Source organism: Castor canadensis, chromosome 8, assembly GCF_047511655.1.
Source record: "Castor canadensis chromosome 8, mCasCan1.hap1v2, whole genome shotgun sequence".
Lineage (NCBI taxonomy): Eukaryota > Metazoa > Chordata > Mammalia > Rodentia > Castoridae > Castor > Castor canadensis.
In genome coordinates, this window is record NC_133393.1 from 110,407,033 (window position 1) to 110,425,457 (window position 18,425).

At 37.9% G+C, this 18,425-nt stretch overlaps 1 protein-coding gene across 1 annotated transcript in view; it reads left to right on the top strand.

Moving 5' to 3' along the window:
- The first annotated feature begins 8,310 nt into the window (after positions 1-8,310).
- The window catches only part of Kcnmb4 (potassium calcium-activated channel subfamily M regulatory beta subunit 4), a 70,464-nt gene continuing 60,349 nt past the window's right edge, over positions 8,311-18,425 (top strand). Inside the window, exon 1 of the mRNA XM_074083911.1 lies at positions 8,311-8,678. Coding sequence (XP_073940012.1) covers positions 8,343-8,678 — 336 coding nt within the window. The 5' untranslated portion in view covers positions 8,311-8,342. The remainder of the gene's footprint in view (positions 8,679-18,425) is intronic.

Here is an 18,425-nt window from a genome sequence, read left to right on the forward strand (position 1 = left end):
AGTGGATCATGGTATGCCTTCTAGTATCTTTCAAGCAATATGCTAGATTTTTACACACATTTTTATATCCTATCTGAAGAATGACATTATGGGGTAGGTTTTCGTATGTCCATTTTACAATAAATTTTAAATGTCATTCACCTAAAAAAGAGCTCAGAATGATTAGCATTGGAGAATAAACCTTGGAAAATAGTATTTGTCTTCAAGTATCAGATCCCAAAGCTGTCAGTGAAAGCCAAGTTAAGTTTATTTGTGTAATGGAACAGCCAAACAAGGACCAATAAGAAAGATTTCAGGGTATTATTAAAAAGTAACTGAGGTAGTGGGGAGTGTTGCATGTTTTGTTCTGTACTACTGGGTATTGAACCTGGGGCCTCATAAATGCTAAACAAGCACTCTTACTGAGCTGTATCCCCAGGACCAGTAATTAAGATTTTGACATTAGTTGCTTTCAACTAATGTACTTTCAAGGCAGTACATTCAACTTGATAGAATACAGTGAGGGAGAGACTTGCTGGACAGTGTTCTGTGTATAAGGTAAGGAATTGAACTGTGTGGTTTTGTTTCTGTTAACTGAAAAATTGTTGGAAGAATAACTAGTGTATTTCAGCAAATCTAATTGCTAACAACTGTAAAGTTTAGCATTTTATGTGCCAGTGAGGAAGAAAAAGTAGCTCAGTTGAACTGATAAGCCACTAATTACAAATTAGATTCCAGTTTCAAAAACGTTAGGTGAGAAAAGAAATAAGCATTTCAGAATTGAGAAGATACAGAGCTTGGAAAAGTGTTAAAGGACAAGGGAGACATAACTCTTCAAATAGGAAGAACTTAATGAGAATGAAGGACAAGCCTTAAACCAAAAGGTGGAAGTTGAATGAGACAGATTATTGTCCTATTTTAAAGTGCTATCCCACAACACTGTGCTTCGTAAATAATGGTTGTGATCATTATCACTGGCAGGACCGCCTTTTTGAGTAAAAGTTGAACTTGATAACTTCCAGGTCTCTTTAGCTCTTTAAGCTGTTGATATTCTTTTCTTGATCTGAAGTTGGGAACTGATATCATGAGGGATAGGAAGTATACTTACAGCATATGCTGTTCTGTGAGTAATGGACATGATTTACATAAAATACTGCTGTATCTTAGGAAAAATTTAAATAAAAGATTACACAAGACAAGTTTATTAAATTTGTTTTTACTGCTGATTGACATTAGGAACAGGAACGTGAAACATTAATAAAACACAACAAATAATGTGTTCACAAGATTTATGTGAGTATGTATGTTTTTTAGTTCTGCATTCAAAAGTGGGAAAAGACAGTTTTCACTAAGTTTGAGGCAGATACTTAGCCTGAAATTAATAAATTGCTGCATTAGTGTGCAATTTGCTTTCTACAACAGAAAAGTCACATAAATTTGAGCGATTTTTCTCTTATTTAAACAGAAACTTGAGCATTCATTTTGGTGTCTAAATGACTCAGTTTGGATTGAGATAATTATAGGGACCCAGCAAAGTCAAAGTTACCCTCATTAGGTAAATCTCAAAACTGATAGGCTTGAAAATCACTTCTGGAGTGCCTTAATGTCCATTTTAGACCCCACTTCACAAATGGTATTTTTAATTGTATACAGACAGGAACACAGACTTAGTGAATACCACAAGCCATTTCTGAAGATGGTGAACTGCCAATCACACTTCAGTTACCCTTTGCCTATTGTACATGTACTGACTAAAATAAAACCTTAAGTTTCTGCAGAAATCCCACAAAATTAGTTTTGGGGTAATCTTATGCATTCAGGGACATTCATTTGCTTTTTCCTGTAAAACCCAGTGTTCTAATTCAGAGACCATGTTACTACAAAATAGAACAGGAGGAAAGCTGAATCCATACTTGAATATAAAATAGTAAGGATGTTTTGCTCTAGCTATTGTCTGGGAATATTGTTGCTAGATGTTAGATTTCCATTTCAGTCTGTATACATAAGAACTGCTAATGGCAGTTGCATGCATTCTCAATATATTCATTAATTGAAAATTACTAAAATTCAGTTGTCCAGTTGTGTAGATACTATAACTTGCTATCAAGTCATAGTATCAATATTCAATGAACCTCTGTAAAAAGCTATTCATGTCTGTATATCACACAATTTTTTGTCAGCCATTTAAATGACTTGTCATAAAATTCACAATGGTCATAATTTCCTATCTGTAGAAAACTCAAATTATTGCTTAGTTACATAGCATATGATCACCACCAGTTGAAATGTGCTAACATAACTTTAGCTAATAAACTATTCATCTTTTATACAGTGGAACTAGCTTTTCATCATCTTATGATTTAGTTTCTATTTCCAAGGCCTCTTGGCACCTGCCATATCACAACTTTTTGACATTTTATTAGGAAGAAATACGACTGGCTTTATGCCCAGTTTTTAGTTCCTTTATGTATAAAGGAACTAAATATAACTGAGGATACTGACTGAGGGAGACAGTTCTTCAGTATGAATAAAAGCAAGTCTAATTTGCGTAAGCATTTCATGGAATACAGTATTTTGGTAATTGGCATTTGTCTTTGGCTTAAGTGACATTTTAATTTTTAAGATTTATAATAAAGGAATTTTTCTTAAGACCAATCTGTGATCTAGTTAGTGCATAGTTAATATAAGAATATAACTGATAATAACACAGAAGAGTTCTTCAAACGTTTGGAAGAAATGCCTCAAATTTCAAGGGTGGTATGTCCACAAATGGCTGAGGTAACTTGATTCACATTTTTAGACTTAGGCATCTGGATACTTAAATAGAAAAAGTTTTAAATATTGTTCAAAATTATGTGTCTCAATAAGAAAGCATTACATGAGGGAGTGACAGAAATAGTTTCATCTTGTGTATAAAAATAAAGATTTGGGGCAGCCAGAATGTTTGAAAGTTACCTTAAAATCCATTACATACTGAACATTTATTTTAAGATGTAATTTCAATTACCATATGTAACTGCATGAAAAGTGGGCTACCTTTGAGTTGTTAAATATTTTCACTTTTAACAAAAAGACATTTTTAATTTGGAATGTTTTAAGTAATTTTTTGTCTTTAGATAATATTCTTCAATAAGTTATCTCCATTGCATAAAACTTACTTCAGTTTTTTAAATGCAAGTTGTTCTGCTCAAAAAGTAATTTCTAGATTTCCCTTTTTTATCTAAAGTTTTGCATTTTTTTTCAGTTCATTCTAAATTGTATAATGTAGCTCTAAAACTTTAATATTAAGTTAGTTGACTTACAAAAACATTTTGGAATACCAATTCTAATAAAATATGAGCCAAAATTATTTCCATGGCATCACTACATTTGCAATGATGTTGGTGAAAAATCAAAATCCTTTATCATGAAAGTATTTATAAATTGGATAGCATACTTTTCATTTTAGAATGTTAAAGTAGGTATCCTTTCTAAGTTTGAATTACCCCTTTTTCTTAATTTTCTTGGGATAAGGGGTTATAGTTTCCTAAACCCTATCAAAAGAGAATACTGAGGAAACTGGAAGGTGTAAGAAAGTAGTATAAGAAGAAAGGGCCTATGAGAGGCATAATGACTCTCTCCACATCTGAAATGGAGTCACTTACAAGGCTTTATTCTTCAAAGTATCTTTACCCTATATAACACCAGAGGGCAGAATAAGGACCATTACATAGTTGTTAGGCAAGACAAATGTCCATGTACAGTACCACAACATAATATTTTTAAAGATTTTTTTTAAATGGATAGATAGACCAATTAGGAAACTCACTTAATTGGTTTTTCCATCATTGGAAATGTCCCAAGCAAAGGAGTTCCTTCTTCCCTAGAGTGATTTAATGACTTGTTTTTATACATCTATGTTCCTGTATACTTCTACTTTGAATCTAGCTTAAATTTTTAACAAGCTACTAGAAACCTAAATACTACACTTAACCTCTCTAAACCACATAAAATAGTACTAATTTGCTATGCATTTTTTAAAAATTTTTTTCAAGGATATATACACATTTAATCTCTTTAAACTGTGTTCCTTCTAATGAGATTAAGACATTTGTGTATAACCTACTTTATATTAGTTGTTCAGTTGATATAGGTTCATGTTTCCAAGGACATACTCTTCTTGTTAGCCATTATGGAGGAGACACTCTCCATATTTTGGGTTATTTTAACCTGTTGAAACTTCCAGGAATGAGGGGAAGGGGGATAAAGGAGAATGATGGGGGTGAAATTCCACCATGACATATTGTAAGAACTTTTGTAAGTGTTATAAGATACCCTCAGCACAACAACAACAACAATAATAATAAAGACTCAGTCACATAGCAATTCTGGAGTTTTTAAGAATGTGTCAAGGACAATTATATCTTAGAATGTTAAAACTATTTTCAAATAGTCCAACCCTTCATTTGAAGAGAAGGAAACAACCTAATGTCAGTGATGATGTTATTCTGCTTTTGTTTTATATTTCATTTGCAAACATAACAGCTGTATACACACACAAATTTTAACTTCTAAAAATATTTTTAATGAAGATATTTTAAAATACTATTTAAAGCAAAATGTAAAGTGTTAGAAAACTTCATGATTAATTTTGAATTAGGTGATGTTTAAGATTCCATTCTATTCTAACATTCTGATTGTAAATATCTAGAAATAGAAGGATTCTCAGTAACAACTATATGCTCAATATAATAGGTAAAGTCTATGGCTAGGAGAAAATAAAACTTGAAAACAGACTACAAAGTAAATTTGAGTTTAAAATTCTAAGGCTAAAATTTAACATTCACAATGGACAATGACAAAGTTAATTTCTTAGTCACAGCAAGCTAAAAGTCATTTTGTACAACTGTAAACATTTTAAAATTAAGACCAAATAAAAAGGAAACAACTTTATATCTGCTGAATAAAAAAAATATATGGGTTTCTTTGTTGAATTATTCATACTTTCATTTTATTCTTATTTAAGAAGTTACAAAGGTGTAAAATCTATCTAGAATGAATTTTAATGGAAAAGGAAGATACAATATTTCCTCACCTGTATTTTAGCTAGTTAAGTGTTCACTAGCAGTCTGTCATCGAAAAACTTCATGTGTCATTGTTTTATATAGTTTATAAACATTTTCTGAACATACTCTGTAAGTTCCCTTTTATTCCTAGTTCCCTTCTATTAGTATACAAAAGTCCTCTTTATGCTAATTGTTAGAATATTTTGGGAAAAGTATATGTGTGTGAGGATGAATATTGCAGTTTTAATATAATTCAGGACTTTAAGGGATACTGATAAAAAATCAAAGGCAAAACAGTTTCTGCTTGGAAGCGAGGGCATGAGGGGGAGAAGAAGGGAGTGGGGAGAAAGGGTGGGGGAAGGGGGAGTATCATTGTATGCACATACGAATAAATGAAATTTTAAAATCAATCATAACTAATGGTTTTAATGTCCTTGTTTAGATAGGCTTTTCTTTAACTGAAAGTTATTTAAGACCTGGCCACAAAAACTGATGCAGACAATGCCAGCAAACAAATGAGTCTGGTTTTATTCACAGAAAGGAGTGGTGTTGCCTTTGCTTTTCTGAGGTCCCTAGGTTTCTTAACTACCATTGTGACTTAGAGTCAATTATGACCCATTTTCTGTATCTGAAGAGTCATATATCCAGCCTTCCTTGGGAATGTATTAAGGCAGCCCTACCCCAAGTAAAGGAAACTAATAAGCATTTGCAGTTTTGCATTTGTATTTCCTTAAGGATAAAAACAGAAATTTAATTTGTGAGGTCTTTGAATATGTTTGACTTATAATAAGAAAAGCATGTAAAAATAAGACAAGCTAATTTAAGAATGGAAAGCAGAAAACTAAATGTTTAACAAGACTATGACAACAGTTTACTACTTTGAGAATAATTTGAAGGAAAAACTGACAAAATGCACAACTATAAAAAATGAATTTAAAAGCTCTTAGGTTAAGTCAACTTTCTGCTATTGTTCCCTATATTTAGACGACCATCTTCAGTTTAAGGAAGAGGTTTCATTCACAGAGCACTACAAGCTCTGGAATCATTGAAAAATGATCAGATTCATCAAATTATTCTTAGGACCACTCCATCCTTGTGTTTTGTGAACATTCATATGAACTAATTCTGCCTTGGGGGTCAGTCCCTCAACATAATGGGGTCTTACTTGTTCATCACTCTCAGATCTTAGACAAACATTTACCTTTATTGAAAAGAAGATTATAATAGTCTGCAGTAGGAAACAGATTCAGAGTGAAGATCTGTGATCTCAGGTTAAGTTGTTTTAACTATTAAAACTCACTTTTCAGGTAATGTAACCCCAACAATTACATTTATGCTAAAAGAAAAAGAAAAGAAACAGATAAGGGAAATCTTCCCTCAAAACTTGAAAGGTCTTAAAGAACATAGGTCTTTCCAAACCCTGCAGGCTCTTCATTTATTCAGAAAAACAGACACTTAGGGTCTTCCTGTAATTAAAACTTGGTTTGCCCATTGGTTGGAAATACTTCTTACCTACCACATAAAGAAGAGTAGTGCATCAAAGTAAGTATCAGAACTGCAGTCGAAAGGTGCTCAGTACCAGTTAGGTAACATTTGATGTCTAGGAAAAAGAAGAATTCCATGATTTCATATTCTTAATATTCACTCGAAATAATTCTGTTTGAGTGCATTCATTTGAGTCTTGCAAAGCAAGAAAAATATGTTTATGTGTATTTTGAAAAGAAATGAATATTCTGATTTTATTCACAGTTTGGCTCAAAATAGCTCTCAAATTTGATTTTATAATAGGAATGTTTGGTGAAAAGTAACCTTACCAAAAAAGTGGGCGGGGGGGGGCAGTTATGAAAAGTATAGAGACTGAAGAGTGCGGGTAGAGAGAGCAACCGAAATAATTGAGAGCAGAACGCAACTCTAGAAGGGATGCCTGTCCCAAAGTGGGTCTGCACGCTGCTGTCGCCTTGCGCACCTCTCCTGGAAAACCTCATCAACAAATCTTAGGGCGGGCCAGAGGTCACAAGACTCATAAAGAGCGAAACCACAGGAAGGAATCTCTTGTCGGGAAACCCTGAAGCTTGGGGGCAGACCTGATGGGGAAAAGTGGCGTCTTTCCAGGCCGCAAGTTTTCCACCTCTTTCCTTCAATTCCTATTCAGCCCCAGTCGTAGAGGTCAATCAAGTTGGGGGTCGAACTGCCGGAGCCCTGAATTTCCGGCGAGGTCCACGGGGGGACCCAGGCAACAAGTTTCCTTGGTGTGACCAGCCGGAGGATCCTAACCCACGCACGCTGCCTCCACGACAAACTGCCCAACTAGGCAGTTTAGCTCCAACCTTGCAGCCTTCTGGGCTGGGCTGGGGCGGCCCCGCGCGCGCCCGCGCAGCAGCCATTGGCAGAACCCGGACCCGGCAGCTGCCGCCACCTGGTTTGCTGGGGCGCCAGCGTGGGAACCAGCGGGGGCCAACCGGGGGCGCACCCCGCCTCTAGCAGCTAGCCGATGGACCGACCGCCTCTCCCGAGCGCCAGGTGCTAGGCAGCTGGCTCACTCTCCTTGCTGGATGACCAATCTCTGCTTGGAGTTCAAGATTCCCGCCGCTCCACTTGCACTACACCCTCCAATCTTTAAAAAAAATAAAATAAAATAAAAAAACTTGCACACTGGTTAAGCTCTATTGATCCTAAGCTTTCATCTGGGACTTTTCTGCAAGAGGATTCTGCGAAGATTCAGTGAGAGAGTCACTGAGGTCCCCCGCACTCACCTACTGGAGACGCGCCGGGGCGGGGCGGGGCGGGGCAGGAACACCCGGGTCTGTGGCGCCCAGGGCGGGGCGGAGCCGCCTCCCGCACGGGGGAGCCCCTGGGCTCGCCCCAGCCCAGCCGCTCCTACCCTCGGGGCGCTTTGCCCCGCGAGTCCGCGGAGAAGCTGCTGGCTGGCGATGGAGACCGGGAAGCAAACGGCACGAGGAGGCGGGGTTGGGGAGGCGGGGAGAGCGCGGGGGCGGAGGCTGGCAGGGGGCGTTGGAGGCTGGAGCGGTCGGTGCGCTCCCTGCGCCCAAGGGTGCAGGAAGCTCTGAAGCGGCGGCTGCACCGGGGACCGGGCGGAGGCTGGGCCTGGGGGGTGGGGGTGGGGGGGGCGCTGCCGCCGCCGGGGGCGTCGCGGGCCTCGGCCCCTTTGTTCTCGCGCGCTCCCCCTCGCCGCCCACTCCCCTGCTGTCGCGCGGCGGCGGCGGCGGCGGCTCCTCCCGCCCGGAGCATTAGGACTCGGCGCCGGGGGCGGGGGGCGGGGGGGCGGGGGGGCGCGCCAGCCGCCGGGAGTGGGGGGCGATGGCGAAGCTCCGGGTGGCTTACGAGTACACGGAAGCCGAGGACAAGAGCATCCGGCTCGGCTTGTTTCTCATCATCTCCGGCGTCGTGTCGCTCTTCATCTTTGGCTTCTGCTGGCTCAGTCCCGCGCTGCAGGATCTGCAAGCCACGGCGGCCAACTGCACGGTGCTGTCGGTGCAGCAGATCGGCGAGGTGTTCGAGTGCACCTTCACCTGTGGCGCCGACTGCAGGGGCACCTCGCAGTACCCCTGCGTCCAGGTCTACGTGAACAACTCCGAGTCCAACTCCAGGGCGCTGCTGCACAGCGACGAGTACCAGCTCCTGACCAACCCCAAGGTAAGGACGCCCCGCTCCAGCCGAGCCCTTGAGGTTTGGGGACAGACCGCATCGGGTTAGACCCCGCGAGCAGGATCGAAGCATGCTGCGGTTGCTAGGAGGAGACGGGCATCGCAGGGAGCCCCAGGGCGCCGGTCCTTCGGGTGGGTTTGTGCATGGGGACCAGGGCTGCTCTGAACCTCTCTTTTATGTACCTGCCTTGTCTGGTCTTGCATTTTTGAGGACCTGACCCAGCCAGGTCCGACGCTTGCAGGACGGGGTTTAAAGAAAAACACGAGTCAGGGAAAGTTAACTTTTCCTTCCATGAAAACCCTTGGGTAGCGGGGATCCAACCACTCCAGCACAAGATCAAGGTCGGAGCTTCATCTGGCCTCCAGAACGGAGATGTAATGACCTTGCCTGGGAGGTCGAGGGATCTTTCGGAAGTTGTTAAGAGTGTCTTGCTTTTCGGCTCTAAGCAGTCGTTTTCAACTAGGGGGTCTAGGGATGAGCTTTTGGGGAATCTGCAGCAACTTGGAATTAAATGCAACGTTCTATGCAGGTCCATTTAGGGGGATCTTAGGGATCCCAATGGCTCCCTGTGTTGTCCGGGGACACATAGAGCGGTCTTTGAAATACACTCAACAGCCCTTACCTAGCAACTTCTTTTTTACAAGCAAAGAAGGAAACAAAAAGGATAGGACCTGGTTAGGACCAAGCTGGAGAGTAGAGGAAGACTCAGAAAACTGTTCCCAATGGAGAAGAGCGCTTTGTAAAAAGCCTTGTCCTCCCTCCATGAACTAATTGAGCTTTTGTGGTGCACCTGCTTCTGCAAGAAGGATTTGCTTTGTTTCTTCGTTGGTCTTTTCTACCACCTGGCTTAACTATCAAAGTAAAGGTGTGTATATTTTTAAAAGTTACACTTTTCTTCTTTGTGAGGGCGGTACTTGAAGACCAAGCTGGAAACCAGTCCAAATGGAAATGAATGCTGTGTACACAGGAAACTTTTTATTAAGTGTGACGATGCATTCTATTAGCCTAAAAGAAAATAATTTTAAAGTATTAAAAATAAGCTCACCATCTCTCTGCAGTAACACTCATGAGCTTGTCTTGTACACAATAAATTCTTCAATTTAGGAAATTAAAAATAATCGCTATTTTTAAAATATAACTTTTCTTACAAACTCCTGCTATAAATGAAGATTCATTTGCCTTAAAAATGAAGATAATGCAAAGGCAGTAAATATGGGATTTAGAATACAGAATTTAGAGTATAATGTTGAAAAAGTGATAATGTCTCAAAATTTCAAGGTTTTAGAAACTTTTTTCAGCATTAAACCAAAAAAAAATCAAAAATACCAAGCCGTAGTAATGATTTAGAAATGATATAGTAATTATATAGTAATTCATCACTTAGTTGTTACAGTTGATGAAGCATTACAAATTATTTTAATATAGTGGTTCAGTCACTACCAAATATACCAATGGATGGTTAATATCTAATGAGGACATTGACAAATTAGAATTTACTACAGGAAGAGTTACTCTCAATTTCCAGGCAATTTTGTGGGATCTGGCAGAAGAAGTAAATTAGAATCATTAGGATGTTGATTTTTTTAAATCACTTGGAAGTAATCACAATGCTTTATGTAATGCTAAGATTCTCTTATTTGCTCACAATAATCTGTTTTCTCTCAGTGCCATTTCAGAACTTGGCAATAGTTGTTTTGAAGAAGTGCCTGAACAAATCGCATGCTAAAAAGTGAAGTATTCAGGAGAGGCTAGAACTGGAAAATGATACATTCATGTTACAGAAAGTGACCGACAACATCTTCAACAATTTAGGAAAGGCTTCCTCAGCCACACTAGTATATGTCTCAGTTCAGTTTATGATGTGTTGTAGCATTTATAGAACAGAAATTTGTGCTTTCATGTCACTTTTCTATTTTTTATCAATTAAATGCTCAATTTGGAAACTTTTGTAAGTAATTGGTAATGGAAAAATTCAACACAATCAAAATATTGTGGCTGAATCAAGTACATCAGCAGAATAATGTCCATGGTAACCACGGTCCACTCCTGGTGCATCTTGGCTGCCTAGACCTTTCCTTGCCTTAACTAACTTACGTCTTTACTGAAGGCCTAGTTTTCCCACCCATTCATTTAGTGTCATGGATCACTTCACCTTCTCTTCTTTAAATCCCACCACCTAAGAAACTATTTAGGAAATCACTTCTTAGAAAAATAGAACAAGCAGTTTTCCCTCTCCCTTGAGTTTGCTGCATTAATTACAGTAAAAGGCGGGGAAGGGGAAAAAATATTACCAATATATAGCTTGTTAACCCTACAATACTAAAGAAGATACTGATCTTTGACTAATAATTTCTTTAAAATATCTTTAAGTCCTACTGAATTTACAGTTTTGCATCAAATCCTTATTGCCTAAAGCAATTCCTGTATCAGGTCATGTAATGTAGTATCCAAGTCAACTAATTACTTGATAGAGAAGTGATCTGCTCTGTGGATTAGTCATAGCAAAATCTATATTTGGGGTCAGCTTCATCTTGCTACTATTCCCCTCAGTGTGTTGCCTCTTTGTAACTAAGAGTTTTGGTCAACTATGACCCCAGGAACTTTAAAAGCAGTCCCTATGCTTGGGTCCAACCCACTGGGATACTAATTTGCTCTTGGATGGGACCAGGGCACTGATGAGTTTTTCACAGTTCAAGTCCAAAACCACTGTCTTGGAAAATGTCTCATCTACTGTGCAAGAAAAGCCACATTAGAACCAACAAGATTCACTGTGATTAATTCGTGTTTTCAGGTTAAAAGATGTTGATGCTGCTGAATATAGGAAGTTGATATAAAAAGAGATTCAGGGAAATTCTGAAGGAAAAGAAGGGACTTGTTTGGAATTAATGTGGAAAGGATCATTTTAAATGGAGTTGAATAAACTTACACAATTCTAGACACTTGCTATTGCATAATTAAATACATTGGATGGCAAGGAAATGAAGAGTTTTAAAAACTTCTCTTCTGTATGTGCAACAAGAGTGAATAATTTGAGGCTTTATGTTTAATTTTTTGTTTTGAGTTTTTTTCTTGTTGTGATAATAAAAAACTAGAAGCAAAGGATAGTCTGTTTTTAAGAAACCAACTCCAAAAGCAAGAGATAGGTATTAGAAGAAAACCTTAGGTGGGACTGGAAAATACAACTTAAATGTGTCTTCTGAAGCTGGATGCACATAACTTGGAGGCCATACTGCTCATACCTATCACCTTCATAGTACTCTTCAGACCCACGCTGGTGCATCCCTCTCCACACACTGTGCTTGGGGTGATTTCTGAACGCCTTCTTTGAAATGTATGTTCAATTTGATATGCTCTACGCTCTAGGGAGGTCCATCATATCAGAACTACATAATAAAAGCCTATGTTGAATTGTGACCACTTTTCTACAGTCTTTATTTCTCCATGCAGAAGTGACTTTCCTTGCCTATTTTTCCTCAGGTGATTATATTAAGTAATATTTAGTATGTACATAAAATTCAACTGAGCAAATGATTTCTCAGCATTTATTATGATCAAATAATTGGGCAAGAAATGAAGATATAGAAAGATGAGTCTGCTCATTGAACAAATAAATGTTTTTAAGTACCTACTATGTGCTATGTATGCCTCCAGGTCCCTAGTCCCTGATCTCATGGAGCTTACATTTTGTTGGAGGATAAGAGATAAGAAATAAATTTATAATGTAGTGTCACAGAATGATGGATGGGCAAAGGAAATGCCAGCAGAGCAAGAGCGTAGACAATGATGGAGAAGCAAAATGCTGCTCTTTTTGACGGGATGCCCAGGGAAGGTGGGTCTGATGAAGTGACATTTGCAGAGACCCAAAGAGGGTGAGGGGATATGCAGAAGCTGAAAGGACATAATGAATTAAGAAATGAATCATGTGACTATCTGCAGAAAGAGGGCTCCACAAGCTGAGCAAACAGCAAGTTTGCTGAGATTGCCAGCTCTGTGTGAGGACAATAGTGAGGTTGGATGATAGTGAGCAAGGTACAGAACCATGGGAGAGAAGGTTAAAGTCCCAAAGAATAAAGACTTTGGATTTTTATTCTAAGCATGATGATAGGCACCTGACATTGAGCAGGGCTAAAATCTAATCTGATCTCATTTAAATAAAATTGTAAATGATCCCTCTGGCTGCTGAGTTGAAAATACAGTTGGGTTGGTTGAGGAGAGTACTTGTATGGTATTTGGGCAGAGTTATAGGTGCAGAGGCAAGTTTGGAAACTAAGAGTCACTAGAATAGGCAAAAGATGGTGGTGGCTTAAATCAGTGGGAAGCTTTGGTAAAATTCATTGATGTACCAGATATAAGGGATGAAGGACAGAGGAGCTGAGGGTAACTCCAAAGTTTGTGCCAAGTCTGACTAGGCAATTGGGGGTAGTTTTTACTAGATGGGGATAACTAGAGGAGAATAGGTTTTGGGGAATGTGGGTGAACATCAAGGGTTTGGTTTCACATGTGCCTAACAGAAATACAAATGAGAATGAATCCGTGAGTCTGCCCTTAAGGAGATTGTTATCTAATGGAGGAGAAAATGACATTGATAACTATCAGACAAGGCAGAACTTCACATTCTGCAGAGAAGTACCAATGACATGATAGGAACCTTCAGAGGAGAAAGTTATAGGAAACGCTTCATGAAGATGAAAACCTTTGCTATGTGTGTATAAGAAGAAATGTTTCATCTTGGTGTTGAGAAATGGAGAGAACATTAAGGAAGAGAAAAATGCCAGAAGCAAAGCTATAAGTTGCAAGTATAGTGGTCATGTAAAGAGAAGTCTTGGGTGCAAGGCAGGAGAGGAAATTGGTGCCAGTAGTGTTGCAGTCCTTGACAACCAAGATGGGTTCAGTGAATTGGGGAGCCATGGCAGAAAGACTGTCTCAAAGATGTTCACATCCTTAAAACCTGGGAATATCTTGTGTTACATAGCAAAGGTGAATTAAGGTCACAGATGAAGTGAAGGCTGCAAATTAGTTGATGTTAAATTAGGGAGATTGTCCTGAATTATGCATGTAGGCCCAGTGTAATCACTAGGGTCTCTGAATATGGAAGATGGGAGAAGAGGAGGTCAGAATAATGTAGTTTGGGAAAGACTCAACTGGCCATTACTTGCATCTTTGAATAACGAAGGTCACTAGCCAAGGAATGCAGGCAGCTTCTTTTTCCAAGGAAGTAGGAAAAGGCAAGAAAATGGATTCTCCTCTAGGCCTCCAGAAAGGAATGAAGCCCAGCTGGAGTGTTGATTTTAGCTCAGCGAGGCCTACTGAGGTGTCTAACCTCCAGAATTTTAAGATAACTTGTGTTGGTTTAAGTCCTGAATGTGCAACGCAACAGCAACAGCAAAATTAAGACAAAAGCTAAGGAAGGCTTTTGAGTAGGTGACTAATAAAATCACATATTGAAAGACTTGGTCAGAATATATTAATTTTCCATCTCTATAGAAACAGTCTAATTTGCAGAATGCTACAATCTGTATATCTGGGGTTATTTCTCATGTCTGTCTCTAACCTCCATTTGTGGATGCCATTTATGGAAATCTCAATTATATTATGGAAATCTCAGTTAAATTTGTAAGGTTCTCAAAAAACAACTAATCAGAAACTAAAAATCAAAAAAGATTTCAGATGTTTTAGTTAACAGTTTGAGAAAATGCATTTCTTTTATTGCATACTAGCCTCAGAATTATAAAGCTTTTTTGTGAATTCTTGACACAATTTGTTTATTTAAAATGATTCCAGCACTCATTTATAAATGAGTTTAAACCTTGGATTTAATTTTTTTCAGTCTTTAGCAGAATTTCATAGTCAGTTGAATTCCTAGGTCAACAGGACATTTACGTTATAATTACCATAATTACAGTAAAATATGGAAGAGTGGCCTTTGATTTTGCATGTGTTTCTACCCATTCCTCATGCTATGACTTAGGTGTTCTCTAGGACAAAGATCAATGTGTAAAGATAAATTTGTGCTTTTGAGTTGTGGTAACACCCTTTTCTATTCTCTAAATATAACCAGGGTTAAAATTGCAAATCAATATGTTTATTAAATTATTTTGTGACCAATTTTATAAATAAACTAATTCAAATAAGTTTTTTTTTCTAATTGTGTTTGCTTTCTGGAGTAGCAGAACCCCCCAGGTTAAGTTCGTCAGTCTCTGACACTGAAGCACATGCAAAGAAACATCTCAGCTTGCTGCTTCTCTGTCATCCCTCTTGACTGGTGCAGTAGACACCAGTCAGTCTTTGAAACTTCATTCACTCTCCAGTTTACTGGCTCTAATCTAACCATATGCAGTGCATATGATTGCATTTCACTGTAGAAAACGAGAGTCTTAAAAGTAGAAGTTTAATGCATTTTTCTTCATGATAAATATATTTATGTAATTGTTTTTTGTCAGAACATCTTCATTTTAAAATAGATCTAAAAAACTGAAAACCAAACAATAATAGTAATTAGTAAGAGCTAAATCCTCAATTCTTTTATAGTTACTTTTTGTTTTCTCTATTTTAAAGGATAAAAATTGCAATAAGATTCATTTTTATTTCCCCCAAACTTATTTCTATTCCAGGGTCTTTAGTTTCTATTAATGGCACCATCAATCTCTGAAATCAATACTTTAAAAAAATTTTTCATTGCCACTAAATCAAAAGTTACCTTTTGTTTCAATTATTGTAATATATCTTCACCAGTCTCCTTTTATCTAGTCTTTTTCTTCTTGTAGACTTCTTTTTTTGGTGGTTCTCAAAGTGTAGTCAGCAGACTAGCAATGTCAGCATCCTCTGGGACTTGTTAGAAATTAACATTCTCTGGTCCAATCCTAGACTCCATGAGTGAGAAACTCCACCCAAGTTCAGTGTTGGAGCTCAAGAATATGTACAGTAAAAACAAATGTAGGGCTGGTGGTTGGGCTCAAGTGACAGAGCTCCTGCCTAGCAAGTGTGAGGACCTGAGTTCAAATGCCAGTGCCACCAAAAAAAAAAAAAAGAAGAAGAAGAAAATTAAAATGGAAAAAAATGTAAAAGTACCAAGCAGCTAGGTGGGGGAAAATGAAATAGTATAAAGCAAATAGTAAGTAATGTAAGTAGTTATATTAAATGTAAATGGACTAACTCCTCCAATAAAAAGACAAAGATTGTTAGACTGGAAAAATCAAACCTAAATATATTCTGTTTTCAAGAGTACCACATAAAATATAATAGTACTGAAAGGTTGAAAGTAAAAATATATGAAAGTATATGCCATACAAATATCAAGAACAACAAGAATTAGGATATTGGATGGGTACTTCAATAGGAATCTTTTAACAGTGACTTTTAACAAAACAATTTGTCTGTTGGTTCACCCCCCTTGGGTAAACGTTTGAGCTTGTAGGCAGTCCATGGCTGTACCATTCTGATCCAGACCCTTGAAAACCCAGTTCTCAATTTCTTTTGGTTCTTCCATTGTTTAAAATGCTTTCATTTGTGTCTTGTCTGAGTTCTAGGCAGTAGGAAATAGAAAAGACAAAACAGAGGGTAGCCTTTTTGAAAAATTGAAATGTAATTCACATTTGCCTCCCATGTAACTGGGATTACAAGTATGAACCACCATGACCCACTTGTTGCTTGTGATGGAGTCTCACTAGCTTTTTGCCTGGGCTAACCATAATCCTTCCAGTCTCCAACTTACAAGCAGCTGAAATTACGGGAGTGTACCTGCACACCCAGCCCTGCATAAATATTTTTTCAAAGAAGATATACAAAAGGCCAATAAGTATATGAAAATATATTCAACATCATTAGTCAACAGGAAAGGCAAATCAAAACCAGAATGAGATATGACATCAAACCCACTAGAATGGCTATTTAAAAAAACAATAACAAATATTGTTGAGAATGTGAATAAACTGGAACCCTCATCATACATTGCTGATAAGAATATAAAAAAATACATTCACTCTGAAAACAGTTTGGCAGTTCCTGAAAAAGTTAAACATAGAATTAACTCATGACCCAGCAATTCCATTGCTAGGTATACACTCAAGAGAAATGAAGCTGGCAGAGTGGCTCAAGTGATAAAATCACCTGCCTGGCAAGCATGAGACCCTGCGTTCAAAACACCTATGCCACCAAAAAAAAAAGAGAGAGAGAAAAAAAAATGAAAACATGAGTTCACACAAAGACTTGTACATGACTTTTCATAACAGCATTATTCAAAATAGCTAAAAAGTGGGAACATCCCAAACATTCATCCACTGGTGAATGGGTGAGTAATATGTACTATATCCACACAGTGGAAAATTACTTGGCTGTAGTATTGTACAATATGTGTGGACTTTGAAAACATGCTAAGTACAAAAGACTACATGTATAGGATTCCATTTACATGAAACATCTAGAATATGGAGACCTGTAGACACAAAGCAGCTTAGTGGTTGCTTAGAGTTGGAGGACATAGGATAAGGATATAATAGGTAAAGGGTACAGGTGTTTTTTTGATGTAATGAATATGAAACTGTCCTATTATTTTAAAAGTATTAATTTTCTAAAAAATTACTTCATAAATAACAAGAATATTAAAATTTGGGGGAAAGTAAAATATACACATTTGATTAGAACTAAAGTTTGATGGAATAAAAATTTAAAGGTGTAAAGATATATTATGAAAGCATAACTGAAATATGGGTAAATATTTTGATAACTCTTGGGGATGGGCAAAGCCTTTCTAAATGTGACACCAAAGACAGAAATCATAAAGGAATGCACAGATTTATTTAATGACTTAAAGAAAAACTTATACTTGGAAAAAATACATTGAAATTTAAAGAAAAAAATGACACATTTTGGAGAATATTTGCACCACGGTAGGGAAATAATTAATAAATCACTGTATGGAGAACTCTTAGCAATAATGACCATCTCTTCAGTAGAAAGCAAGGCAAAGCCACGTGCACCCACATTTCATGAAGATTTACAAAAATCAGACCAGGAAAATGATGTGTATTTAATCTCACTAACACTCAGGTAGATGTTCATCAAACCATAAAAATGTGAGGTGATAGATATGTTAATTAACACAGTGATCACTTCACAGTGTATATGTGTATCAAAACATTACATTGTACACCTTACATATATACAATTTTTATCATACTTCAACAAACCTCGGGGGAAACATTAACCAGTGGGTGGGAGTGTACCCCAAGTTCAATTCCTAGCACCAAATACACACAAAAACACAACACACACACACACACACACACACATACATATTTCCTCCCTATCAAGTTAGTATGTATTGCACTGGTGGTAACATATTGCCAGGGAGCAATTACAAAAGCATATTGAAATCCTGAAAAATACATATACTAGCCTCTTAGGGCTGCCATATCAAACTCCTCACAACCTGGTAGCTAAACAACAAATATTCTTTCACAGATCTAGATGCTGGGCATCCAAAATCAAGGTGGTACCAGGTCTATGTGTCCCTGAAGATTCTAGAAAACCTCTTTGCTTCTTTCCAGCCAGTGTTTACCTGCAGTCATAGGTGCTCCTTGGCTTGCAGTTACATCAATCCAGTTTCTTTATCTTTACATGACCTTCTTCTTTTTGTGTGCGACTCTGACTCTCCCCCTTTTTTTTTTTTTCTAACTCTTATAAGATACCAGTCATTGGATTTAGGGCTTACCCTAAACCACAATGACCTCAACTAAT